Consider the following 27,724-nt stretch of genomic DNA (forward strand, 5'->3'; position numbering starts at 1 on the left):
CCCGAGCCGCCCAAGGAAGTCTAAATCCCATCCCTCCTTCCTTTTCTTATCCAAAGGATTAATAAATCCTTTTCCCTTTTTCATAAATCAATTCCTTATTCCTAAAATTCCATAAATCATTTCCTTTGGTCCCGCGCGTCTGTGACTGTCAATAATATTCTTGAGAATATTATTTCTATAAATTCCATAAACCATTCCTCTTATTCCATAAATTCCAAATAAACTTCCAAAATTCATATCTCCCGATCTGTAACTCCGATTGACTCCGTTACACTTCCAGTAATTCTCTAAAATTGAGATCTATCTAATGGCACTACTAATTAGTCTAAATAGGATCTTTCTTTTGGTCTTTTGTTTAGGTTTTCGATTGTTTGCGTATAGTTGTGGTTACCGGATTTTTGTCGATCGGGGGATTTCTCGAAGATTCGTGAAGACTTTGAGCAAGGCAAGTCACCATTTGACCAATTGCTCCTATAATTGGAAAATCATTATTATTTTGTTTGCAACTTGCATTAGTAGAATCACACACTTAACATGCTTGGCCTCGGTTTGCGTGCCAAACCGACGGACCTACCCAGTAGTCGCACTAATTCCTGTAGGTCGTATTACCCTGATTCCTTGTCGCTCCACTCTTGTGGTACTTCGGTATCCGTGCTCTCTGAGCGCTTATACCAACTATTCCACATACACCATTGTTTGTCGATAACTTGGGGAATGGGTTTGAGAAGCCTTGAAAACCCGACATGTGGTGTCGGCGTGTTTGAAAATAAAATAAATTGTGAAAACTCGCGATGCGGGGGTTATGCCTGTGTGGCACTGTCCCGTATTCGCATATAAGGACCGATTCCTGTGGGAAATTCATCCGAGCATATAACAAGTGCGACCACACGGGTGCAATGGGACGCCCCTGGCTAAGTAATTAGCTAATCGAGAGAGCCATGATGCCAAGAGACATGTGGATTCAACGGGGTGGTGTCGGGGAGAACCCCCGGGCTTCCTGGCACAGTATGGTTTGGGACCTAATCTGGTGTTGGTCTGGGACCCCTCTCGTTGGCATATGGTAAACCTGTGTTGGCTTTCGAAATGCCTTGTCATGAAAGCCTTAGGGTCTCCCGACGTGGCTGATCTCACGGGCTGGGTGATCCGGGTTAGTAATGTCGTGTGGGTAAAGTGTACCCCCTCTGCAGAGGTTAACTAACTGTTCGAACAACTGTGCCCACGGTCATGGGCGGATGTGAGGTGTTTCCTGTAGCGTAGATTTGTTTGCCTGTGCTTTGTGAAAAGTTGTTGTGGTGTGAGAATCGTTACCAGAATCAGCCTATGTGGCAGATGGATGACCTGAGTGGTCAAGAAACGAATCTGTGTGATTCGGGATGTCTACGGGCATCATAGACTAGGCTTCCCGAGTGGAAGCGGATTGCTGTGCTGCTGGGCAGCTGGACTCTGGGAGTCCGAGAAAATGAAAAAGGCTCTGGGAGCCGATTAATCAAGTGGAATGGCTCTGGGAGCCGAGAAGTAATGATCTGACCCGGGAGGTCAGTACATTACCAAATGAGCTGTTGAAAAACATCTCTTAAAGTCGAATCGAGACGCAAGTCTCTTTTCGGCCCAAACTTAGAAAGAAATAAATCACTTAGTGATTTCAAAATGATTTCAAAATAAAAGATTTGCAAAACAACCTAGCCTCTCTTCCAAGCTTGCATTAAACACCTAAATTCCCGTGACTTGCTGAGTACGAAAGTACTCACCCTTGCTCTATATAAATATATATAGTTCCTCCGCCCGGAAGTTGAAGATGAAGTGAAGTAAAGAATAGGGTTTCGTCTTGGTTCCCAGCCGTCGCTTGTGGTGTTGAGTGTTAGTTCGTTGGTTCCGCTGCTGCTGCTGTTGTTGGTGTTTCCTCGTTCGCGTCGTCGGTTGCATTCTCGGGCTGTTTTGAGCTGCAACCTAAGTTAAGGTAATTAAGTCCTCTATTTATTTTAAGGATTTGCAATGATTCATATTTGTCACTGTGGGTACCAGCACTATGTCCTGGGACTGGTACTGAGATCGCGGTTTCGTAGGAAGTGGTTCGCGCCGTTTTTCCTACGACACGCTCCTATCAGGTGCCGTTGTACGGCGGTGCCGGATTGGGGTGTGACATACATGTACTCTTATGCTTTTCTAATGAAAGCTGGGCCTTGGCCTTTCATCAAAAAAAAAATTTGAGGCAACGCAACCATACATCTTTTCATAACAAGTGTTTCTATTTCAGTTAGGCTGACAAAAGCTTTGCATCATATAGTTTTTACTCCTGTCTGCAACTTTTGTTTTGTCGAGTGTAACATACACATTGGACAGGTTAGGTGTATGCAGATTCAGAACAATTAGCTGCTTAAAACCTTCAAACTCTCGAGGCAAGCTCATGATGCATCTTTCTATCTGTAGATATTCCAAATCACTGGTAGAGAAGAGGCACGATAGAATCTTATTATAATTCCCACGGGAGAACTCAATTGTGATGGAACTTGGTTTTTTCTTGACAGCATGTGCTCCACCTATCAAATACATTGCGTTGCCAATCTTGCTGCAGGTGTCGTGGTTGCGCGTCAGCTTCTTGATGATGAGGAGGCCTTGGAGGTTGCACTCCTCGTCGGCGACGTAGAGCAGCGACGACGCAGACTTGATATCGCCAGGGACGCCGGCGACACGGAGCGCGTTCCGCTTCTTAATTGCTGGCTAGCTTGGACACGACGAGCGCGGCGGACGCCCTGGCGGCGGCCTCGGCGGCGCCGTTCCAGGTGAGCATCTCCACCAGCCAGTCCACCGCCGCCGCCGACGTGCCGACCCGCCGGAGCGCGGCCTCGCCGAGCCGCGGGTTCGCCGTGACGTTGACGAAGATGACGAAGGGAGAGAAAAGGGGAAAGGGAGGAGAGGAGGCTGACGTGGACATCTGACATGTGGGGCCCACGTGGGACCTACGCTGACTTAGCCGCCACGTAGACCAAAACTGGGGTCAAAATCCCCGAAGGATCTCGGGTGACCGGTTTTGTATAGTTAAGGGATCTCACATATCTGGTTTTGCGGTTCGAGGACGTTTTTTATCCCGTTGATAAGTTGAGGGACCTTCGGTGTACTTTTTCCCGAATCTAATCCATGACCCTAAACCACAAAACCGGATATCTCGACCCTTAACTATTGAACCGGTGCAATTTGACTCCCTTGACGGTTTTGAAGGGCGGTTTTGCTGACGTGACACCTACGTGGCGGTACTGACCGGATCTTCTTTACACGTGGCGTTGACGTGACGCTTATGTGGCATTAGAATTAAAAAAAATTCATTTATCATTCACACATAGGATGACATGCGGGACCCACAGACCATGTGGGGCCCACATGTCATCCTCTCTCCTCCCCTTCTTCCTCCTCCCTCCCTTCTCTCATTCTCTCCCTAGCCTTTCTCTTCACCCCCGGAGCAGCAGTGGGGATGGCGGTGGCGTCCGGCGGTCGGGACGGTGGTTGGGAGACGGCGGAAGGGCGGCGGCGGGCAAGGAGAGACGGTGGCGAGCGGCGGAGACGCCGGGGAGCGAAGACGCCGGGGAGCGAAGAGTGGCGATGGCCGCCATGGATAGGGTGAGGTGGGGGATCTCCCCGACAACGTTCGCCACCGCCGCCGCCGCCGCCGCCGCCATCGCCATGGCGTGCAGGCCGGCGATGTACTCCGCCTCCGCCCTCGCGCCGCTGCGCCCCCGCCTCCTACCCCTTGTCTGCGTGGCTCGCCGCTCCCCCTCGTCTGCGCGGCTCGCCGGGATCCCTGCCACCGCGACCACATCGCCCCGCTCCTCGCGGTGAGCGCACCCACCTCCTCCCCCGCTTGCCGCCCAACTCCCTTGCCGCTCAAGGACGGCCTCGAAGAAGAAGACCACCTTGCAAGCGTAGATGGCTGCGATGACGCACATGAGCGCGACGGAAACGCACTAGCACCAGGTTCACCTTGGTAGTGACGTGAAGGAATCTGGTCGGCGCTGACGTCGCCACCGTCTTCCACAGGATCGCTTGGGTGCTCACGCCGAGGCAGATACCGAACGCCGACACCGGGAACCGGAGCAGAAACGGCCACGTTTTGTCCAACGGAAGCACCAGCTCCTCCGATGACTGATGCGACACAGCACACACCGTGAGCTCTCTCCAGTGTTCCAGCAAATCAAAGCACAGAGATCGATGTGTGGTTACAGAAGAATTAGCTCAAGAAACTTACCCGGAGTTTGTCCAGTTCGGGGCACTCCAGTGCGGCGAAGAAGCGATCAACCTGAGGCATGGACTTGGTGTGGTGGCTGCTGATGGCGTCGCAACCGTCCTCCTCCTCCTCGGGGAACTCCGGCCCGGCGCCAGCCAGATGGGCGAGCTGCCGCTCAAGCTTCCCGGACCACGTCTTGAACGAGTCGTAGCGCCTGTCCCGGGACATCATCCGGCCGCCGCGGTTCGATGTCGCGCGGCGTGCCGGCTTGCCGCCAGGGATCGGCTGCGACCGGAACGCGGCTTGTCCGGCTGCACGAACCTGACGTTATTGTTTCTTCCCTTGCCCTGCGCCGCCGTCCGTCGCCGCTTGCTCTGCCACCGCCGCGGCGGGCTTGCCTGCTGCCACGCACCATCAGCTGAAGGGGAAGAAGAAGGGGAGAGAAAGAGAGAGAGGAGAGAGAGAGGGAGGAGAAAGAAGGAAGGAGACAGGGGGGCCCAACGTCAGTGGGTCCGCATTTTCTTTTGTGTGAATGATTAATGGGTCCCACGCATATTTTTTTAATTCTAATGTCACTTAAGCACCACGTGTAAAGAAGACCCGGTTAATACCGTCACGTATACGCCACGTCAGCAAAACCGCTCTCTAAAACCGTGTAGGAAGTCAAATTACACCGGTTTTAATAGTTTAGGGGTCGAGATATCCGGTTTTGCGGTTTATGGTTTATGAATTAGATTCGGGTTACTTTTAAGGAGTCAAATGAACTTTTTCCTCCTCAGGACGATCCACTTTGCTGGCTTGGGAGTTACTATACTAGTTGGGACATCTTCATGCACATGCATAGTATGCGATAATAACATGATGATGTGGGGAGTTTACTGAAAGTCTAAATTTAAACTCCTTTTTGCATGATTAGTAATCGGGCATTCTCTGATCTCGATAACTATATTCAAACTATGGCTGCATTTGGTTATGCCAACTAGGATAGAATGCGTTTGATTGGTTTGGTGGATGGAACTGAACGGAGGATGATCGTTCGATTTTTTTTGTGTGTTTAGTTAAAAGGCGAGATAGATGAGCCGGTCAAAAAAGAGAATATTATCTCCATATACTAGGTGAAGAGGGAAAAAAATTGAAAATAATACCCTTTTTCACCGATTTTATAGAATATACATGTTTAGCATGACTTGGTAGAAGTATACCCATTGCCACGGATGAGTGTGCGAAGTCACGGCGAGTTCACACGGAACTCGTGATGTGCTCGTGATGTCATCACAGTTCGTGCAGTAAGTACGTGAATTCGTGTGGAGAGCCATTGCGCAACTTGTACCGAGCACTGCATGTCAACGAGATTTGAGAAAAGATCAATTACATGGCGTAGACTAATTTTGTCATAACAATTGAATCGAGCAGCCCCGTTCTGAATGGCAGCAACATTCTAGCCATTATCTAAGTTTCTACTACTATAATTCTATAAAATATTTTGGACTGAAGATTTGATCAGCGGTGATTCATTACAGGGCGATCGCGATCATCCAGAAATACCATGAGATTAAATTGTTCCTACAGTGACAGGCTCTGACTGCAGGATGGAAGATTGTAAGTACTGTACTAAACACGAACTAGAGCTACATACTTTACCCGTTTTTCCTCCTTATCTCTTGCTGTGTGTGGCGCCTGCTTTCCTCGAGGATAACTGACGCCGAGAAGAGCCATTTGCCGGATAGACCAAGTAGCATACGCCTGAACTCGTTGTGGCGATGCGTCGCACGCAGCAAATCAACCTTTCTTCAAGTTGACAAGTACCAGGGGCGAAGCTTGCACGGTTTTCTAAACCAACCAGGCGGTCAGAGGCCTGCATCGATGCGTTAGGACTGGACCATTGGGACGATGGCACGGCCTAGCAACCGTTGATTCGCAACCGAACGACGCTCGTAGCAGGGACGAGAACCCGCTGGGCGGTGCGGCGTGCGTGCAGAGCAAAAAGGCGGCAATCAGTCGGCAGGCGCAAGTGGGCTTGCAGCAAACCAAACGCCCGTCTGTCTTCGTCACCCCTGCCGCTGCCGCTGCCGCTGCCCAATCGCATCGCAGGTCGCAGCACGGAGCGGCCCGTCGCGCTCGGCGGTCGGGTCCCTTGTCCACGCACGCCTGCGCAGTTGCGCACGCAGGGCCGGTAGGCCGGCTTTAGCTGCGCTGCGCTGCGTCGCTCGATTTGTTTGTCGTACCGTTGTCGCGATCCCTTCCCGTTCCTTGAAACCAAAGCCAAATCGATCCCTCCCTCCCGTCTCCGCCTTTCGGCCGCCTCACGCCTCCCCTTTTTAACCCCTTCCCCGGCCGCCTCCCTCCGGCCCCTTGCCTCCACCCACGTCGTCGATCTCGTCCACTCCAATTACATCCATCCATCCGCTCTGCAACCTTCTCCGGTTGCTGCGAGCGAGAGCGAGAGCGATCGCTACAGCCGCCGGTGGCCAGCCATGGCTGAGGAGCAGAGGTGGCAGGAGGGCTGCCACCGCCTGTGCGCCAACAACTGCGGCTTCTTCGGTAGCCCCGCCACGCTCGACCTCTGCTCCAAGTGCTACCGCGACCGCCAAGGCCGGGAGAGTACTGCACCCGTCGTCGTCGCCGCCGCAGCCTCGGCCTGCCCGGCTACTCATCCTTCCTCGCCATCCTCGTCGTCTTGTCCGGCGTTCTTGCCTTCCTCCACTGCCGCCGAGGCTGGCGTCGTCGTCGCGGCGGTGGCGAAGGCGAGCAGGTGCGCGAGCTGTAGGAAGCGGGTGGGGCTTACGGGGTTCGCGTGCCGGTGCGGCGGCACGTTCTGCGGCGCACACCGGTACCCGGAGCGGCACGCGTGCGGCTTCGACTTCAAGGCCGCCGGCCGCGACGCCATCGCGCGCGCCAACCCGCTCATCAAGGGCGACAAGCTCAAGGACAAGATCTGATCCCTCCCCACCTGCCGTGCTCCCCGTCGCCGCCGGAAGAACGCGCGGTTGGATTCCAAATTAAATACGCTTATTATTATGTAAGCTACAGCCGGCCGGCGGTGAAATCGCCAGCCAGCCATGCATGCATGCGACTGAAATGAAAATGAGTTCATATCTCTGCTCCTTCTATTCAGAGCCGATTGCCCGATTGCCAAATGCCAACTCGAAATTGGAAATGAAATCGACTGCGAACGCGATGAACTCAGAATAGGTCAGGTAGATTAGATTACAGCGCACCGTGACCAAACCCGAACCGAACATTGGAAAATTTGATGTACGATTATACTACGAGATTAGTTTATGAAGGCAGCGGTAGTTTTCTTTGAGGGCGAACAAGTCGCAGGATTAGTTGGTCGATGACAACATTTCGATGGAAACAACGGGTGGCCGGTCACGCAAGCTACAAAGATGTTGGATTAAAAAAAGTTAAAATGAGAGCGCGTATGTCCACACACTTCACTCGCGTGTACCGTATACGTCATGACTAACAACTAACAAGCGCTGCGGGGGAAGAAACTGAGAGCGTGGATTTGTTAAATGGAATTCGGGCGCCTAATCAAGCGGAGTTTGTCAATTCTTTTGCTCCGCCGTGTACTTTGCCGGAAGTTACGTTTGCACGTACAGGGAGACCGTCAGTTTGTCAAGATGGTGGCCAAACTTCTCCTCTAGCTGTTCTTGTTTGTTTCGGAAGAAAGCAGCCTTTTTCTTTTGGACGGAAGAAAGCAGGCCTTTTGTTCGTTAGACGATGTAATGTTTACGTTGACAGTATTAAAGACCGCACGAGAGGAGAATCAAATATGGGTATACATGTGCTATGTTTACAAGCATCATGATTTTTCATGACGAAAACATAATAACATCCAAGTATTAAAATGAGTCGTCTCTGCCCTACGCTTCATTCAGATTTTAGGATAGATAAACGATTTTGCTATATATTTGTCGACAAATTTTCTCCCAAAAATTTGACAGATGTAATTACAGTACAATCGTAGTGTAATTACACTGTAACTATAGTGTAACTTGTATGTAACTTTCAAAAATCTCTACGTAATATGTTATTTCGGTAAAATAGAGGTTGTGGGAACAAATCCTTACACATATGTGTGTGCTGTGATTTTATTTTTCTTTCTCACCAAAACAAATCTTGTAATATATCTAAAGATTCAAAATTATATGAAACTTATATACAAGTTACACTGTAGTTACGTGCAAGTTATAGTGTAATTACATATAAGTTACAATGTAATTACACTACGATTGTACTATAATTACATCTGTCAAATTTTTAGGAGAAAATTTATTGACAAATGTATAGGTGGTCCCTAAATAAATAGGGACATGTCATGGGGCGTGGCTAATGGGTGGGTGACCCCCATGGCCCCATCCCCCATATACGCTCCTCTCTCCCATTCCTCCTCCCATTCTTCTCTTCCTACTACACCATAAATTTTAAAAAAATTAAAAAATACAAAGTTGAAAAAATTTATGTATAGAAATGCTATATATAAAAGTTATTTAAATTTAAATTCAAATTTGAAACGGTTATGTAAACTTTTGACTTATAAACTTTGGGTCTATAAACTAATATTTGAATTCAAATTCAAATTTAAAACGGGTATGTAAACTTTTGACATGTAAACTTTTGCCTTATAAACTTTTGGTCTATAAACTAATATTTGAATTCAAATTTAAATTTGAATCGGGTATGTAAACTTTTGACTTATAAACTTTGGGTCTATAAACTTTAGGTGTATAAACTTTAGATGTATAGAAATACGATATTAAAAATATTTGAATTCAAATTCAAATTTGAATCGGATATATAAACTTTTGACTTATAAACTTTGGGTCCCTAAACTTTAGATGTGTAAATTTGAGTTGTACAAACTTTAGGTGCATAAATTTACTAAAATAGAAAAGTAACGCAGTGCCAAAAAAGGAAACCACATGAAGGAGGGGGGGTGATCGCTAGGGGCGACCGATCGCCGTTAGCCTTTTCGCATGTCATGTATTGTCCTCTGATATGAGTCACTAAACCTAAATCTGTTGGTTATATGATCATATATCAACGTTATAAGCTTCAGCCTTCAGGACATGTCAATTCCTATAAGCACCAAACAATATGAAGCAACGCAAAACTTAACTTCTTCGAACCGCCTAACCAGCCAAGAGAGGGCTTCGCCCTCCTGCACTAATGGGCTTCTAAAATATACTATAAACTTAGTCAAACTTAAATTATTTTGACTTTGACCAAAGTCAAAACGTCTTATAACCTAAAACGGTGGGAGTAGAACTATTGGACCCCAGTCATGTTTGATTTTCTAGGATGATAGGCATAGGAGTAAAAGTCTATTTTATCTCTCTCATCTTTTGCCCTAGATTGAATCTCATCTCTCAACTATAAAACCGGGTATAACATCTTCCTCAGCTTCAAAAACCGATGCAAGTTATTAGCTCCTTCAGTCGTTTAGAAAGCGGTTTAGGATGAGTCAGTAGAAAAAACTTTAAAGAATAATAGTAGGACCTATATGTTATCCGTTCTCTCTCTCTCCTTCCCCCCTCTCTCTCTCTCTCTCTCTCGTTTTGCCGCCTTCACAGCCTCCGCCGACGGGCTCTCCGCTCCCTCCTCCAAAACGGCTCTTGAAAGCTCGCCTCCTCCCCGACGTGCTGTGTCACCATCGCTGTTGCCGCTGGCTTCCTAGAGCACGAAACATCAGGGGAGGATGTGGGTGGACAGAATGTGCATCGGGATGGCAGACAACATTGGGTCAGCGACGACGTATCGCCAACTCTCTCACCTCCCTCCTCCCCGCCCTTCTTCGTCGCCTCCCTCCTCTCTTCCTCCACCGCTGCAAACTGCCTTCCTCACTAGTTGTCACCGCCGCCGCCACCTATCTCCGCCTTACCACCTTCCTCAGCCGCAACCTCAAGGTCGACGGCCGGGAACGGAGACAGGTTGTTGCGAAAGTTGTTGAGGCGGAGCTCAGCCACACGCACGACATGCGCAGAAGGGGAAAGGAGGTAGCCAGAGGAGGAGTAGAAGCATGTGGGCAGAGACGGACAATGAGGACAAGGAGTTCGGCGATGGTGGTGCCGCACATGGATGAAAAGGTGGGCTCTCGGGCACCGCGCATGGAGGAGGGAGCAAAGCTCACGCATGGTCTATACCATCGTTGCTATGCCCAGCGCCCTCCAATACACATCCGCCACAGAGGATTCCATCTCACATCCACCTCTCGGTGCCCGCCATCCTCGACATCTCCATAGCTCGCTCTCTGGTTCCATCTCGCCATTGTTAGCCACATTTCCCAATCTCTGTTACGTTCCTCAAGGGTGGTAGCCACCATCTCTAACGATCCCCTTGCTAGCCACCACCGTGCCATCCACAGAGGAGGAGGACGAGACGGTAAGGGGCACTATGGAGCAGTAGTGGCAGCACCGAGCATTGGAGTAGTGTCGTTGCGTGCTTCCATGGCCACACTCTCTCGCACAAGATGGGGGGAAGAGACCGAGAGGTGACATCTACAGCTGCCACCAAGAGGGGGGGGGGAGAGAGAGAGAGAGAGAGAGAGGAGAAGTGGGGGAAATAAGAAAAGCAACTTACATGTGGGCTCACCGCTTATGTTTGCGATGTCTCAATAACACGTGGGTCCCACACTCCCACTTATGAAAACCGCTTCCTAAACCACTAAAAAGGAGCTGATTTGCACCGGTTTTTGAAGATAAGGGAGGCTTTATAACCGTTATATGGTTCAGGAATATGATTAAGCGGAAGAGATGAGGGAGGCAAATAAACGCCGGATACGCGGATCGATCGCGCGGTCGCGTCTCACATCGATGAACGACACGTACGCGTGCCTTGCCACCTTGCCGGGCCATGAGTGGCCCGATTTATTAAGCCGTACATACGCCACATTAGTTGTCCAAAAGAAAAAAAAACGCCTCTTTCAATCCAACGCCGATCGATCGAGTCGAATAATGGATCTCTCCGGCGATCGATTTGGCGGTGCGTGGACAGAATAATTGCGGGAGTACTTCTCGTTGTGGTTGAAACAGTCGAAAGCCAATCGATTGCTACCTTCAATTCGTCACGTATCATTCTGCTCCATCCCGAATTCCCGATCGATCGAATCGCCCATAAATTAACTCCCACCAACGTAGTACGTAGGCAACCACCTACTTGTCTACATGTACGTGTGTGCAATGGCCAATGGATGATAGATTAATTTCCATCGGTAGCAACGAGCATCCAAGTTTTAGTGGTAGGCGTACTCGTGGATTTGAGAGAGTTGCTGCTCCATGCATTCTAAAATATAATTAATAAGCTAGCTAGGATCGAATAGGATCTATTCTAAGGATTTGTTTAACACAGCTTCAGCTCTAGCTCCAGAGTTCAGCTAAACAGTTTTAGCTTCACCTAAATAGGGAGTGGAGTTGGATGGAGTAATATCAAAAAATGAACTAGAAATGTATAGCTGGATTTAGTCTGCTCCACAACTACACTTCAAACCCAACCCTTAAAGCTAAATTTAGAACTTAGAATTCTATCAAACAGACCATAATACAACGAATCTGGATATATATAGGGGTTTGTTCATATTCATAATATTATATGTTTATTTAATCTTAGTTGCTATATTTTGAAACGAAGAGAGTAGCTTAATTGATATGATCTGCATCAAATCATCAACAATTGTTGTGCTTGCTTTCATGTACATGAAGGACGAAGTAAGAAGTCCGTGCTTTTTTTTGTTTTGAAACGAAAAAAGGCTGTGCATTTGAAGTTTACAAAAGTTGAGATTCGTTTTGCTCACGTACGTCATTCGCGTCATGATGTTGATCAGTACGTATCGATCGAGTTTCATACACCGCAATCGAACTCGATCGATCCTTGCACATCTACGATCTGCCATGATGGGTAAGTGGCCGGGTAGCTTTTGATTCAAAGGCGACATGTGCGTACATCCCCATGAATGCAACGCATCATCGCCCACGTTCACGTATGCATAGATGGGGTGCGTGTGCATCTATTGACGTAGAAATTAAATGAGATACTCTAAAGAATTGCTAGTTTAAAGGTGACTAAGATTTCATCAAATCTCAATCAACCTACTCTCTGGCCCGCGGCCGTTGGATTGAAATCGAATGGCTAGGAGTTGTCTTCAAGCTCTAGCTAGGGGAGAGGGAGAGAAGAAGGGTTTGCGACGAAAGACTCACTAGTAACAGTGACAAAAGTATTAGAGGGATACCAAGGAGGTAGCGGACATGTGGTGGTCGGTAGTCACGGATGAGTGGCGAGGCAACAATGGTACCATCTAAGCTGCGGGGTTGATGGTCACTAGCAGGCGATGAGACAACAACGGTACCATCTGAGTCATAGGCTGGTTGGTAGGGTCGACGACAATAGCGTCAGATCTGCATTGGTTAGGAAGGGGGCGATGGGAATTGGGAGCGTCTTGGCAATGTGAGTAGCCAATGACGAGAAAGATAGATGCGGAGGGTACACCTCTCGCCATCACCTAGGCTTAGGAAGGAGGACCATAGGGACAAGGAAGGGAGGAGCGGTCGATCTGGCTTGGCACACTGACGTGTTTGGTGGCTTCCAATGCCGATGAGGTTAGGGGGCAGCATACTGGGTTAGGAGGCAAGTGGTCAAGCTCGAGTACATCGTGGTGAGGAAAAGGGGAGAACAAGATAGGCATTATTATGTGGCACGGATCTTAGCTCAATCTGAGCCTTTTAAAAGTGATTCAAATTTGTGAAAATTTTCAGGTTACTGAAAATTCGGTACATTATGCGGTAGAATGTATTCAAGCATCTCTTTACACAAATGACACAACCATCTACATTTCACCGCAAATAAAAGAGCAGTGCTAAAAGTATTTTAGAAAAAGAGTGAATTGCTTTTGAGGTTATCTTATATTAACAAAGTTTCACTCACTACTACAAAATGGATTTTTCCTAACGGTTGTTCGCGTTTTCTACGGTGGTCGGCTCTGCCGCCAACAACTAAGGACCAATGAAAATGAACAATCTTCACATGTGGAACTTCACCGCTTGTGAAGATTGATTTTCACAAGCGGCTAAGTTAAGCTGACTCCCAGGAAAAATGATTTGCGTGCACAAAAAAAAATCCACAAATCCGCTTCCCATATCTGAGCTCCGCCGCTGGATGTGCTAGCCACGCCCTAAGCCATAGCCAGATCCGCTGCACCCCGAGCCATTGCCGGATCCGTCACCCGCCTCCCATGACCGAGCTCCACCGCCTGTGGTGACCCCACCACCTCAAGCTGTCGGATCCACCACTCGGGGCCTGAGCCGCCGCGTGTTTGAGAGATCTGGGAGAGGAGAGGGGGTGGAGGAGCCGCAGGAACCTTCTCAAGGCCCTATTGTCGTTGTCATTGTCGTGGCAGCCGTCATCATCCTTGAGCTCGCCATTGAAGTTGACCTCAGGATGTTGAGCACCGCCCCACTGGATTGACCTCCTCCACCGTTGTGCCTGACCTTCGCTTCTGTGAAAGCGAACCCGGTGGTCCTAAGTACTGTTGCCGCCGGATCCACCTCCTCCACCGCCACCACCCCTCTCATTTGCTGCTGTGGAGGTGGATCTAGCGGTCTCAAGCATCGCCGCCGCCTGATACGTCCCCTCCACCATCACCGCCACCGGCTAGGTGTGGGAGAGGCAGGAGAGCGGCTAGGATAGATCCGCCTCGAATCCATGTCCTCGACCTCGTCGCCACCGCTGCCTCCACCATTCCCTGTCTTCCACCGCGTGCGCAATCCGTCCCCTTGGCCACCACCAGCCACCGCCACCATCCATTTGTTGCTGCCGAGCTACCGCCAAAACCCCCATCAAACCGAGAGAAAGAAAGGTGATGAAGGCACAGGATCTGAGAGAGGGTTGGAGAGACAGAGAGGAAGAAGGTGAAGGATAGAGAGGGAGGAGAGAATGAATGGGGACCATGGGGAGAGGGAAGTTTTCATATCGACCTCGAATTTTTTATGATGACTGTCTCAGAGAACTGCCTACGACAATCTATATTTTCACAAGCGGTTCTCTTAACCGGTCACATGTAAAAATAGTATTATTTTCACAAGCTGCTACTTTAGGACAATCATTTGTAAAAATAGATTTTCGCAAGTAGTTACTAACTAGGGACCTCGGTTGTATTTTCACTAGCGTTTTTTATTTTATCCTCTCGAGAAAAAAATAGGTAACATCAGGAAAAAAACATTTTGTAGTAGTGGCTTTAGATCACCCTGTACCCTAGACTAGGTTATTTTTTCTTTATACTGCAAAATATTTTCTCGAGCACCTCAATAACCTAAACACATCAGCACCCATACACTGACAATCTTCCAAACTTTCACGTAGCATCTCACACACTCCTACCATGAGTGGCAACTGAAACCCAGTGACGAGATAGACCGACAACTTTTTGTCAAAATAATATCGATGGACACAATTTGGTGATGGGGCAAAAGTATCCTTATGGCATTCAACTTGGTTGGACGGACAAACGCCAGGAGGACATAACCTAGAAATTAAAAATGCTACTACTCTAGAAAATAAATGGATCCATTAGCATATCCTCCAGAGGAATAACCATTATGATTATCCAACAATTTCTCTGTCCTTGTGAGCAAGCACGCGTGATACCATGCTACATGCTGATAGGGAAGATGAAATCACACGGGTGGACGATGTCCAATTCCTTGGGTCGCGACAGACAAACACGCTTTGGAATTTCTGGGCATCGCAAAAAATTCAAGTTATTTGCCTGACTAGTACCAAAACCAACTACGGATGATATATATAGATTTTTAACCAGAGGCGTTGGACTCAACCCTCTCAGTGGCCTCTATAGCCATGCCCCCCTTGAATATTTTCATAAAATATTTCCTACAGTAAGCATGTATCGGCCGGCCAAGAGGTGGCCAAGGTTTCCAGTGTTATGGTAACCTTATAACTTAATTCTAGGAAGTATTAATTGAGAGATATCAAAATTAAAACTAAAAAAGGTGATACCTCAAGTATTGTACAATACCTTTTCACAAAATATAGTGATATGAAAACGTTTTTCCAGGCGACCGAAACAAGTTTTCATGGGTAACCCGTCACGTCGCTTACGAATTAAAGCCTATGAAAGTCAATTATTTTCGCAGGTGAGCATCTGCCCGTTTGTGAAAATTGATATTCCTAGCCGGTTCAGTTATACCGTTCGTTTGGAAATAATAATTTTCAATAAAAAAATAATTTCCCTTGCATGCAGCCAGTTGCCACATCAATTTCCGTATAGATCAATCCAAAAATCAAGCAAAAAGGGAAATATCGATTCATCATATTTGCAAATCAAGCTGCTCCACAAAATTTTGTATTCACAAATCCAACCAAGATTTACAAGAAAAAACACGAAGCCGCACAACAACTGCAATGAAGCGATTGATTGCAATGGACTTGAGGCCGTCGTCATTATCGATGGCTCGCAGTTGTCGTCGCCGTCTAGTCCACCTTCCTCCGCTGTGCTGCTGCCATCTGCTCCTCTTCTCTTGTCGTCGCAGGCTGCAGCCACGGCTAGTCTCCTCCTCTCCGGTCAGATCTGGTAGAGGGAGAGCCAAATCTAGGAGGAGAGTGGATTGGAGGAGCCCTTCGAAGGCCCTCCTGCCACCGGCCGCTACAAGTCACCTTTGCCGGCTTCCTCCCGTCTGGCAAGATATATCTAGCAGGTGGGGCTAGATATATTGGATATTTTGCTATTTTTGTGAGTGTGCACTTTTTAGTGCACTTGAGAAAATAAAACATATTGTATATCATAATAAAACTATAGCGGTAGTGGGAGTTGACAGTACTGGCCTCTAGCTAGCCGCTGGAGGAAGCGTATCTCTAGTCATGCTAGTCACCTGGGAGACTTGGAAGAAGTGAAACTTGTTATACAACGCAATCAGATAGACCGGCTTATGCAAGGGGAAGTGAGAAAAAGAAAAAAAAATCATGAATGTCCATATCTATAATATACAATATGGTAAATTTAGAGTAAGCAGTTAGCTATATTATCAGGTCATGTTTGGTTGAACATTTTACATTGCCACACCTACTTATTATGCTAAAGTATTGCGAGCCACGCATTTTGCTAACAAATTGTTGATCACACTTTGGATAAGAGTTGTTAAAATTATAAGTATTACACACATGTGGTCTGAAGCTAAAAAATCGTGGCACACTAAATTGAACCAAACAGTAGACCAAAGGAGTTTGGCAAAAGTATGATAAAGTTTGCAGTGAACCAAACAATTCATGAGACTTGCTCTGGAATAATTCTGCTCGCTCGGCAGCACCAACAAAGATCGAGAAAGCTACTACGAAGAACAGTGTGCACTGCTGCGATCGATCGATCGATCGGCAACGTCGTTGCTGCATGTGCATGCATGAGGAAATAATTAAAGGAAAGCCCAAATGATGTCTTTACTTTTAATTTGTAATCATGCGCATGATACTAGTCAGTCAGTCAGTCGTCGCTTGGCCGGCCATCTCCACAGCTCCACTGCTTGCTGCTGGTCTCTTCTCACACTGTCCATGCCTTGCTGGAGCACTGCAGTAGCAGCAGCAGCAGCAGCAGTATGCGTGGCGTATGAACAAATGATGATGCATCTGTTTTACAGTGTTTTTCTGGTGAAGATTGCAGTGTCAGGGATTCGACGACCAGATCGATATGGTGTACCGATCGCCTGCTATGTTTCTGAATAGTAATAAGACAACCAGCTGCAAATATATTTTAAAAAGATAAATAAAGAGAGAGAAGAGCAGCGGACTACAGATTTATAGCAAGCTGTAGTACGGACTCTAAGACACAGTGAGTGTATAATAAGTGGGATCAGGTATTAATAATGTAGTATGTAACTATTGTATGAATGAGTTATTAGATTGGATATAGATGAATTGAAGCTAGTAGTTGGCTATACTATTAAACTTGCTCTAAGGAGGTGTTTAGATGACGGGGCCATAAAGTTTTGGCGTGTCATATCGGGTATTACGTAGAGTATCGCATGGTATGTTCAGGCGCTAAAAAAACTAATTACAGAATCTGTCAGTAAACTACGAGACGAATTTATTAAGTCTAATTAATCCGTTATTAGTATATATTTATTGTAGAACCACATTGTTAAATCATGGAGCAATTAGACTTAAAAAATTCGTCTCACAAATTAGTCGTAATATGTGTAATTAGTTATTTTTTTAATCTATATTAATACTTTATACATGTGTTCAAACATTTAATATGACAAGGCTAAGCAGCTTCTAGTTCCGCTGCTACTAATAGTATTACAAAAGGAATTTAAGAGGGCATGGAAGTGCACACGTACTAATCATGAAATGAAATGAGACTGGTGTCCCTGTGGGGAGCTCTTCCAGTCAAGATTTTACATGATCCCGATTCCAGACCAGATCTTCAGGTCAAGATTCGATCAAATCAGCATAGGCAAGTTGCCCCCATTTTCCATGGGAAATTCTCCTGTTAATAGAGGGGATGGTTGAAATTAATTTCCCACGAAGAATTCCTTTCAAAAAAAAATTTCCCACGAAGAATTCTCCTGTTTTGCAGGGGATGGGGATGATCCTACGTACCCGGTTCCCCCGGAGACACGCAGAAAGGGGCTCTAAATTCTTTTTTTTTTTCTTCACGTCATGTCATTATGTTACATGCGATCTTTGATGAATAACAATATTTTGTTTTTATCATGTCAACTAGTGGATATATATTGATATAAAATATGACTATATGTATTGTGCTACACATATAATTGGCGACGGAAACTCTGTGGGGATTAATTCATCGTGCGGGGACTCGAAGTGGTGGCCTCGATAGTGGCACAGGGTCACCGTGGATCTCTCCCCTCTCTAGCAGATCTGCCTGGGATGGCGCTCGATAACGGAACCAGTAATAATGACGACTGCCGTTTTCTCTTCACTTGCCACCCCCATTGAGCTTGCTGTCTCAATAGGGAGACATGGCATCCCGACGACCTCTTTCATCCACGTCATCCCTCCCAACTCAGGATCGCTGCCAACCTCTGATCTAATAATGTCATCATCCTCTTATGCGGCAATGTGGATCTTAGATCCGGTGCCGCTGAACTTTGATTTTATAGATCATGTGTCCTATGTTTTCTTGTCCACGTCAAGGACATGTGGAATCACAACAAAGTGCCTTTTGCAGTCCTGCTTCTGCACTTTTATCTACTTAAGGCACTCGTGCCTTACAAAGGGCACGCTAACACCCTACGAGATAACTACTCCTATAACTACTCCCGACTATATGACCGACTATATATTACTCAATAAGGCACCATATTTTGTATGTCCTTAGGCTACTCTTGTAACACATAAATTGTGCACGGATTTTTTAAGTATTTCGCATAGTTGATTCAAGTCATATTGGGATGGTTCAAGCATCTTTCATATCTGTTTAGGTGCATGGTTTTGGATATCCTTTGCCAAAATTAAGTACTTAAATTACCACGTTCCAAATAAAAAACCTAATTAACATGTTTAGGAATTGGCATTTTTGTACTTCCTCTGTTCTCGGATATATTTCTAGTATTTAAATTTTATACTCCCTTCATCTCATAATATAAGGCATGGTCAAACTTGACACGGTCTTCAAAACTAATCTTTTACTTATAATTTCTCATATACTATAAGGTTTATTGCACGAAATTATAACCATCTTAAAGTAAATTTAAATGTCAATCCAATTATATTAATTTTTGCAATGAAATTTAATTTATATTATAATAATTATTGGTCAAATATTTTTAAAGTTGAATCTTGGAATGTGTGCACGCCTTATATTACGGGATAAAGGGAGTATGTAACTAGAAAAAATACCCGTGCGTTGCAACGGATGAATGTTATTGTAATCTTATTATTGTTATATGGTTTAGTTAAGTTGAAATTCACTGTGGGAATGCAATTGGATATATATATTTCTAAAAAATCATAAGCTGCAATTAGTAGTCCAATTATCTTATGTTAGCATGCGAGTTTTTTAAAGCGATATCTTATACGAGTCCTTTTGTATTTCTAACAGCGAACGAACTTAAAATCCGACTCAAATATGAATCTGTATATTCAAAATCGAACAAACTTAAAAATCAACTCATACATGGATGACATACCAAAGTACTAGCAGGGGCGGATTCACAATGGGGGCGGTGGGGTCTTGAGACCCCACTACCGCCCCCGGGACAGTGGAGACCCCCCTAAGCCCCCACTAAATTTTTTTCCATAGATACATAGGATGTGGGGACTGGAGGTTCGATTTATGCTGATGTAGTTTATTCAGCCCCCAATATTATTTTTTTCGAGATCCGCCCCTAAGTACCAGTAAAAATATCTTTAATTTTTTTTATAATAGTAGAGATAGAGATATAGTATCTCCGGAACACTGATTCCAACACTCGAGAATCTAAGCATTTTAGGCTGTGTTGGACACTCAATGTTGGGGACGGTTTCCTCCGGCATGGAAAACGGAGCAGTTCATTAGTGCATGAATAATTAAGTATTAGCTAATTTTTTTTCAAAAATGGAACAATATAATTTTTTTAAACAACTTTTGTATTGAAACTTTTTGCAAAAAATGCACCGTTTAGCAGTTTGAAAAGCGTGCACGCGGAAAACGAGAAGGATAGGTTGAGAACCTGGACAAATGAACAGAGCCTAAGTCATTCAAATGCTTAGAGCACCCACAATAGTTATCTATAGGCTCTCTACAAGAGATCCATGTCAGCATATTTTTCTACTTGGAAGAGATTAAATAAAGAGAGAGAGCAAAACTATCTACTAACCTAGAGATAGTCTATAGAGAAAAACGAGGCAATGGATTAGACAGCTATAGATACCCATGTAGACATACCATTCAAGTGGTTTACTATTAATCTGATCTATTGCTGAGATGTACATGTTTTATAGATAGCACCTTACTTTACCATTGCGGGTGCTCTTAGGAGTGAAATTCAAACAATTAAAAATATGACCAATGAATTATCACTCCAAACAATTCACAATCTAGAAATACTTGTCATGGACAATCTAGTATATTTAGAAATGGCAATTACTCGCAGTAGACTTGGGATGAAGGCAGACAAGGAGGAGAAAAGCTCAAGAGAGAGAGGAGGAAGAAAACGTCCAAGCAAAGAGAGCCAGAGAGGGCTGGATTCCCAGTGATGATGATGATGATGATGGGCCTCGATTGGCCGGCCCAAGATTCGTAATGATGGCTCATCTCCGGGTTCCTCTCCTTTGCTCATCATCATCGCCCCGCTCTGTTTTCTCCTCCTTTCCTTTTTTTCCCTCGCTCCTCTCCCCATCTTTTAATCCCTTCTTCTTCCTCCTCCTCCCACAAGAATTACTCCATCTCCCTCTTCCTTTACCACCATCTCCACCCATCATGATCTCCTCCTCCTCCCATTCGAGTGCCTCACTATTGCAGCGGTAGCTTTTCTTCGATTTTTACCATGCCTCTCTTTATTTTGCACTTTCGGTCCGTTATGCTTTGCAATTAGCATATTGCTTGATATGGGATGTTAAATGTCTCGTGTTGGCGAGATGAGATTGAGATGTTGCAGTGGCAGCGCCAATGGTGTAGGAGGAGGGCACTGTTTGAATTAAAAGAGGAGAATCATCAGCAATGATGCCCGACAGGCTGGACTTTGCAGCTCCCGCGTTTGTGACCATTTTTTTCAGCAACTGCTATGATCAACTTCAGTTTAAGCTTCGTTTAGCCGCTGGCTACACTGCACCTTCTGTAGCTTGATCAATCTTCCCATCCCACTGAGGGCCGGAAGAATTATCATTTCCCCGTGAAATGTTGCGAAATTCTTGTGAAAAGTTCTGCGGTGTTCCACGCGCGCAAAGTCTTAGCTGCTTGAGAATGTAGTGCACATGGCTATAAATGTTTATGAGAAAACTGATAACTCATATGACATGACGATAGTTTTGGCTCAGTGGTTTTAAATAATTTAAGAAACCTTTTATAAATCATTTTTAACTGTATTTTGGCTACATACATCTCAATGTAGAGGTTGGATTGAATCATTGAATTCCAAGTTCTTATTGGTTACCCATATTCCCTAATATATGTTAATGCTGAAAAAAAACTTACATTGAAAACATTTTAGAATCAATTTCAAAATTTAAAATTAAAATTTAACTTTTGCTTTGACTTACTAGGGTAACCAATGGGCTCCACTGTCTAAAAAAATGAGTAAATTTCACAAAACTGCACGTTTTGTAGTCCAAGTTGAAGAAAACCACACACACTTTAACACTTGGCATTTAAGTATATATATTTTGGTAGTGTAGTTTCAATGAATGAATTCACCTGCGAGATGACATGACAGTTTCACCTAGGACAAGGACATGGCATCCTATTACCAGCAATCGCACGAAATTAATAGGATGCCACGTCCTCATCCTAGATGGAACAATCATCTCATCTCACAGGTGAATCCATTCATTGATAGCGTGGTTTTGTGAAACTAAACTACCAAAATATATGTACTTAAGTGCCAAGTATCAAAATGTGTGTGGTTTTTGCAACTTGAACGATAAAACATAAAATATGTAGTTTTATGAAATTTACTCAAAAAAAATTGTCGCACTATTTTATGGCATGCACCGAAATGCCTCTCCCGGTGAGCGTGAGCTCGCTAACGCTAGGCCGCTACCGGAACAAGCGGCGCCTATAAATAAAGCCCCACCCCACCACTGCGCCGCACCAAGCACACAAATCACAGCTGCTGCTGCTGCTGCTCTGCTCCCCTCCTACCACCTGCCCTTTTGCCCCCACGCACAACACACGTCGTCAGCCTCTGCCTTTCACGCTGCCGCCGCCGCCGCGAGCCTGAGCTCCGGTCTCCTCGCTCTGCACCGACTGTCTGCGTCATCAGCTCCGGCCACGGCGTGGTATACCTCCAGTCTTCTCTGCACTGCACTGCACCGCCTGTCTGTCTACTCTGCTCTGTTTTTTGGTCGAGTGCCTCCACTGTCTTTGTTTAATTATGTGCTCGAGACGAGTGAGTGGGTGTCATCTTTTCTTCTAATCTCGATGTAATGATGCATACGTTATGTATCTATGCATTCTTTTATTACAAAGAAATAGAAGAAGAATCCCTTGGCCCATGAAATGGTGGAGCAGAAGCTACTACTACTGCTACTGCTTCTTGTCTGATGAACTCTGACAGTGTTAGTTTGTGTGTGCAGGCGATGGACAGTCTGAACACGAAGCTGTACCTGCAGAACTGCTACATGCTCAAGGAGAACGAGCGGCTGCGCAAGGCGGCCGTGCTTCTCAACCAGGAGAACCAGGCCCTGCTCTCCGAGCTCAAGCACCGCCTCGCCAGGTCGCCGTCGCCGGCCGCCGCGGCACCCGGCGTCGCCAACGACAGCAAGAACGCCGCCGCCGCCGCCGGCCGCCACGCTGGCCCGCCTCCGGTGCAGGACAAGTCAGCCTCCAAGTCCAAGTAGGCTATAGCCACGAGCTCACAGCTGCTTGGTCACAGAGAAGCGGATGCTTGCTTGAGCCACTGTGGATGCATGGTGATGGTGCTGCAGGTGTTTGGGGGTGTGTGTGTTTTAACTTTAGCCGTGGATGTCAACTAGGAAGGCGTTTTTAATTACTTTCAGTTGCTGAATTCTGGATTCTCTGCTCACTGGTATGTAGTCTTAACATGATATCCTTGTAATGGATAGCCAGGTTAATTGGAGGTACATATACATAGCTTTGTTTTTTTAGCACATAGTACTAGTATATGTTTATGCTCAACACTTACCTCACGTGGCTGATACTACAATGCATCATGCATGGAAAAATATGTGATATTTTTTTATTTGTTGAACTTTTTTAAATTTTAATTTTAAAAATAGCCTTTCCAATACTTATTTTTAAAATTTGAATCTTGGTCAGGCAAACACAACTAGCAAAACAACATTATCAGGCTGGTCTAAATGTGGTGGCGTGGCAGGATAAAATTGTCATGCCTACTACGGTTGGCATGACAGTGTTATTTTGCCACCCGCATGACGTGGCCAAAGAGTTTAGATTTTGAAAAATAATTTTTTAGATTGGTTTATTTAAAATTAAAAAAAATAAAATGTTCAAAATATAATAAAAATTCAAAATATATAGTGTAAAAATTTAAAATGCAGTGTAAACCAACAATTAGATATAAAAATGGATGTTTAAGATTTGTTCACGCTATATTGAGTACTTCTAGTAGTAAAACTACAAGAAATAAAAATTTTGCTTACGGTGATATGAATAAATCTTAAACGTCTAATTTTTATTAAAAAAAAAAAGGTTTACACTCAGTATGAAAGTTGCGCTACATATTTTTCTGCCATGCATGATATGGCTGATTAAGACATCGTGAAAAAAAAGAGAGATGAACTGTGTACGTGCAAAATAGGTAATCCAAAGATTGTATTCACTGCAATCACATCTTCCCTGTGCTGCACACGCCAGCATCGATCATCATTCTGCATTGAGTACCCTGCCTTTTCATTTGTCCTACCAAACCATGAATCAGGAGCTTTCTTGACGTCTTATTTGGATTCAATCCCACATTAGATAAAATATTGATTATGGGAAAAGAAAAGAACTTAAAACGTGAGGATGTGTTCTTCACTCATTCCGCTAAAAGCTACTATCAGACCATGACCATGTTTGATTTAGACTGTTAGACAGATTAATTATTTCTAGGGAATAAATTGAGTAGTTTAAAAAATAAACTTATCAAATAGCATAAAACAGGTGATATAAATAATGTAGTAGAAAAAAATGTTTTTAGAAAACACATTTTTCTAAATTCAGATTAAATAATCCATTTCAACAATATGATGGACAACGTGAAGAACATAGCTCCTCACCTTGTTTCGGCATGTACAACAAATCAAGAGATATACTAGCTCCGAATATTGTTATAGTGTTCGTGACGATAACGAGTTTGGACAGGTCATTATGGGCTAATAGTCTTGAATGTATCTTTGTGGATAAATCTAAATTGGAAAAATTACATAAATCACCCCAATTATCACTCTAGTTTTGAGACTCCACCCTATAATTAATTCATGTTGTTACAAAAGCTAACCCACCAACACTGCCATGTCGAAATTGCTCCCTCTGTGCATGAGAACTAGCTAACTCGAATTGGACTTACCTCGTAGCCACGCTGAACGAGCCTGACCTGACTGATATGATCCACTGTGAATCCACGTCGGAAGAAATGAGACAAACCAACTACTCATGTGTCTTGGGTGGATGAAATTTCGCAACAAAATGGATGATGGGATGGAATCTCAAACTAGAGTGATGGGGTAGTTTAATACTCCCTCCGTTTCGAAATGTTTGACGCCGTTGACTTTTTAGCACATGTTTGACCATTCGTCTTATTCAAAAAATTTAAGTAATTATTAATTCTTTTCCTATCATTTGATTCATTATTAAATATATTTTTATGTAGACATACAATTTTACATATTTCACAAAAGTTTTTGAATAAGACGAACGGTCAAACATATGCTAAAAAGTCAATGGTGTCAAATATTTTAAAACGGAGGGAGTAAGTAATTTTGCCATCTAAACTATCTACTCCCTCTGACACCGTTGACCAATGCATGATTGTATTATGGACAATAAAAACGTTTATATTATTGACCAGTAAAAACTTTTAAATTTTTTAAAGAATACAAGTAGTATAGATTTGTATTTAGCATGCAAAGTGGTTTGATAATACATCTTAAATATTTATATTCTTTTGCTAAAAAGATGAACAGTTAAAATTTGTGCACAAATAGTATCCGGTGTCAAGTAAATAAGAATGGAGGGAATATCTAGCCGGAATCTAACCGTAGTGAATTAGAGAAGTTGATATCAACATATTAGTTATAACTTGTGAATTATTGATTTAATTAAGTTTCAAAATTACTATATCGATGTAGCACAATACCGTCTTCGGTTCCATAATTATTGACCTTTTGGATGACGACACAATTTTCAAAATATATATTTTACTATGTTTTTATTATAATATATACATTAAACAAATATATTTTTACTTTTCCTATAGTTAGTATTTTAAAGTTATTGATAGTCAAAGTTATAACATTATCTTGTGTCGTGCACCCAAAACTATAATCTCGAAAAAAGATAACTTTCTATGAACATTGCTTATAATTTTTTTTATAAATAATGGAGTATTTGTTAGCCTTAATAATATTTAGTTCCTTGCAATTTTCCTATGTCCATAATCTATTTAATTGAAACGTGCTACAGCTTTTATCCTGTTAATCGAACCATAACAAGGAATATAAGCATATATATCTCGTCAATATTCTCTTCCATGTAGAGTATCACTCCAACTCCAAGCTGACATGCATATCAAATGGACGTAACTACACAGCTAGTTGTAGCTGGTTTGTCTAAACCAACTACTACTCCATCTATAAAAGATACCATCCACCTATACTTCAAATGCAATTTTCTCTTAAACCACTCATCCGATCTACGATCCGATTACACCGTTGTGTTCGTAACAATTAAATCTTTACAACAAGATCTCACCTGATTATATTTTGATGAAAAATCACAAATTGCTTTTATGATATGTCTAAATTACTTTTAGATTTCACTAAGTTATTTCTTAGATATATAAAAGTAAATTCAGTAAAGCCTAAAATTACTTTACATATATTATAGAAGTAACTTAGAGCAAAACGAAGGTAACTTTGGCATGTCATTTGAAGTAAATCTGTTGTAGAGATAAAAACATGACTCTACCTAGAAATTAAATTAATCAGCACAAATTATGTAATTAACTAAAAACAATAATAAAAGTAATCACCTCAGAGCATCATGAATGTATAGGCACTTAAAGTAAGTTGTATATATGATAATTATATATATGATAGTTTGTTCAATGAAAAAAAGGCATTAATTAAAGTTACTTTCTTTTTTTATAAGTTACTTCTATAATATATGTAAATTACTTTTAGGCTTTACTTAATTTACTTTTATATGTCTAAGAAGTACTTAGTGAAATCTAAAAGTAATTTAGACATATCATAAAAGTAATTTGTGATTTTTCATTAAAATATAATCATGTAAGATCTTGTTGTAAATATTTAATTATTACGAACACAACGGTGTAATCGGATTGTAAATCGGATGAGTAATTTAAGAGAAATTTTTATTTGAAGCATAGATGATATAAATATTTCTCCTACTTACTTAATGGATTAGTACTATAGTAAAGTAAGATTCTTCAAGTTAACACATATCTAGATAGAGGTCGCTCGTTATGACTAAATCGAGAGCGCTCTCGATTTAGATTTTGCGATATCAAATATAGTAGTATCAGCGGTAGCCGAACCTGTTAGGTGGGTGCAATCTAGTACACGAATTTGTAAAATGCTCGTTTTGATGCATGAACTTATTTGGTGTGTGTGGAGAAAGGCTAAAAAAACACTACATGGCTAACTTATTGATTTCACCTCTTTAATAAAAGAATGGGATTTAGAGCCTGTTTAGATTGTAGCCAAAATAAATCTTACCAAGTTTTGGCAATGCCAAAATTTTGACAAGATGACAGTGTTGCTAAAATTTTCAAAATTTTGGCAGGATTTATTGACCAAATTTAGCAACAAACTAAACGTAGACATTTTTTTTTGGTAAATTTGCCAAAAAATGGTATAGTTGAAAATGGCATCAAAGTAAACAATCCCTTAGTTATCTTAGAGAAAGATAGGAAAAATCGAGCATCGATATAAGGGTTAGGAATATATGGAATTCATCATTCCATTGAAGAATAGAGACCCGATTTATAAATATAGCACGTTTTATGCATACTCACTACACGTATGCACATTACATCCTAATCAACATCAATTTTGTAAAAGTAACATTGCCAAGCCATTTTGGTTATAGTTCGCACAAACTAGACAAGTTCATGTACCGAAGCAAGTATTCTATAAGTTCATATACTAAATTGTACCTACTTTGTACCGACAATACAATTTTCTCTATGAAATATCTTAATGTAGATAATAAATTCATCAAATTGGTCCATCAGCCTTGGACCATCCGCTTCTCCAGTTTTTTTTTTTGGCAGAACATGCTCTTTTGTATTAAGAGGGGAAATTTCTTTTAAACCTTCACAAGCAACGAAAGCAAGGAAACAAACGGATAAAAAGAGAAAAAGAAAGGGTGGCGAGTTGCGTAGGGCTTATCTCGCAGCTAGTTTTGCGGCCGGATGGGGGTGGCTGCTCAGATGGGCAGGCCGGCTGCACGTACGTCAGAGTTCAGACCGCCGCCTCCTCCGCGGCTGCGCTAGCAATTTCTCCCCAAGATCTACTCTCGTTGTTCTTCAGTTAATTTAGCCATAGGAACTAGTAGGAAGGAGTATCCAACATCTTTGCTGTTACTATCTGACAGTCATCACACTCCAAGCAAAACGCCGAGAGCCACCTTGT

General features: G+C 43.7%; 2 protein-coding genes across 2 annotated transcripts; both read left to right on the forward strand.

Annotated features, from left to right (window-relative positions):
• The first annotated feature begins 6,567 nt into the window (after nucleotides 1-6,567).
• Nucleotides 6,568-7,330, forward strand: LOC4329544 (zinc finger A20 and AN1 domain-containing stress-associated protein 5-like). The gene has a single exon (NM_001416637.1). The coding sequence runs from the start codon at nucleotides 6,691-6,693 to the stop codon at nucleotides 7,153-7,155; it is 465 nt and encodes a 154-aa protein (NP_001403566.1). The 5' UTR covers nucleotides 6,568-6,690; the 3' UTR covers nucleotides 7,156-7,330.
• Nucleotides 7,331-21,979: 14,649 nt separating this feature from the next.
• Nucleotides 21,980-22,993, forward strand: LOC4329545 (protein LITTLE ZIPPER 4). Its single transcript, XM_015769590.3, has 2 exons — nucleotides 21,980-22,162; nucleotides 22,460-22,993. Exon 2 carries the CDS (start codon nucleotides 22,463-22,465, stop codon nucleotides 22,721-22,723), a length of 261 nt encoding a protein of 86 aa, XP_015625076.1. The 5' UTR covers nucleotides 21,980-22,162; nucleotides 22,460-22,462; the 3' UTR covers nucleotides 22,724-22,993.
• The last annotated feature ends 4,731 nt before the right edge of the window (nucleotides 22,994-27,724 follow it).

This window comes from Oryza sativa, chromosome 2, assembly GCF_034140825.1.
Source record: "Oryza sativa Japonica Group chromosome 2, ASM3414082v1".
In the NCBI taxonomy this organism is placed as follows: Eukaryota; Viridiplantae; Streptophyta; class Magnoliopsida; order Poales; family Poaceae; genus Oryza; species Oryza sativa.

Coding starts and splice junctions, on each gene's coding strand:
- LOC4329544 (NM_001416637.1), top strand. CDS start 6,691: ATGGCTGAGGAGCAGAGGTGGCAGGAGGGCTGCCACCGCCTGTGCGCC.
- LOC4329545 (XM_015769590.3), top strand. CDS start 22,463: ATGGACAGTCTGAACACGAAGCTGTACCTGCAGAACTGCTACATGCTC.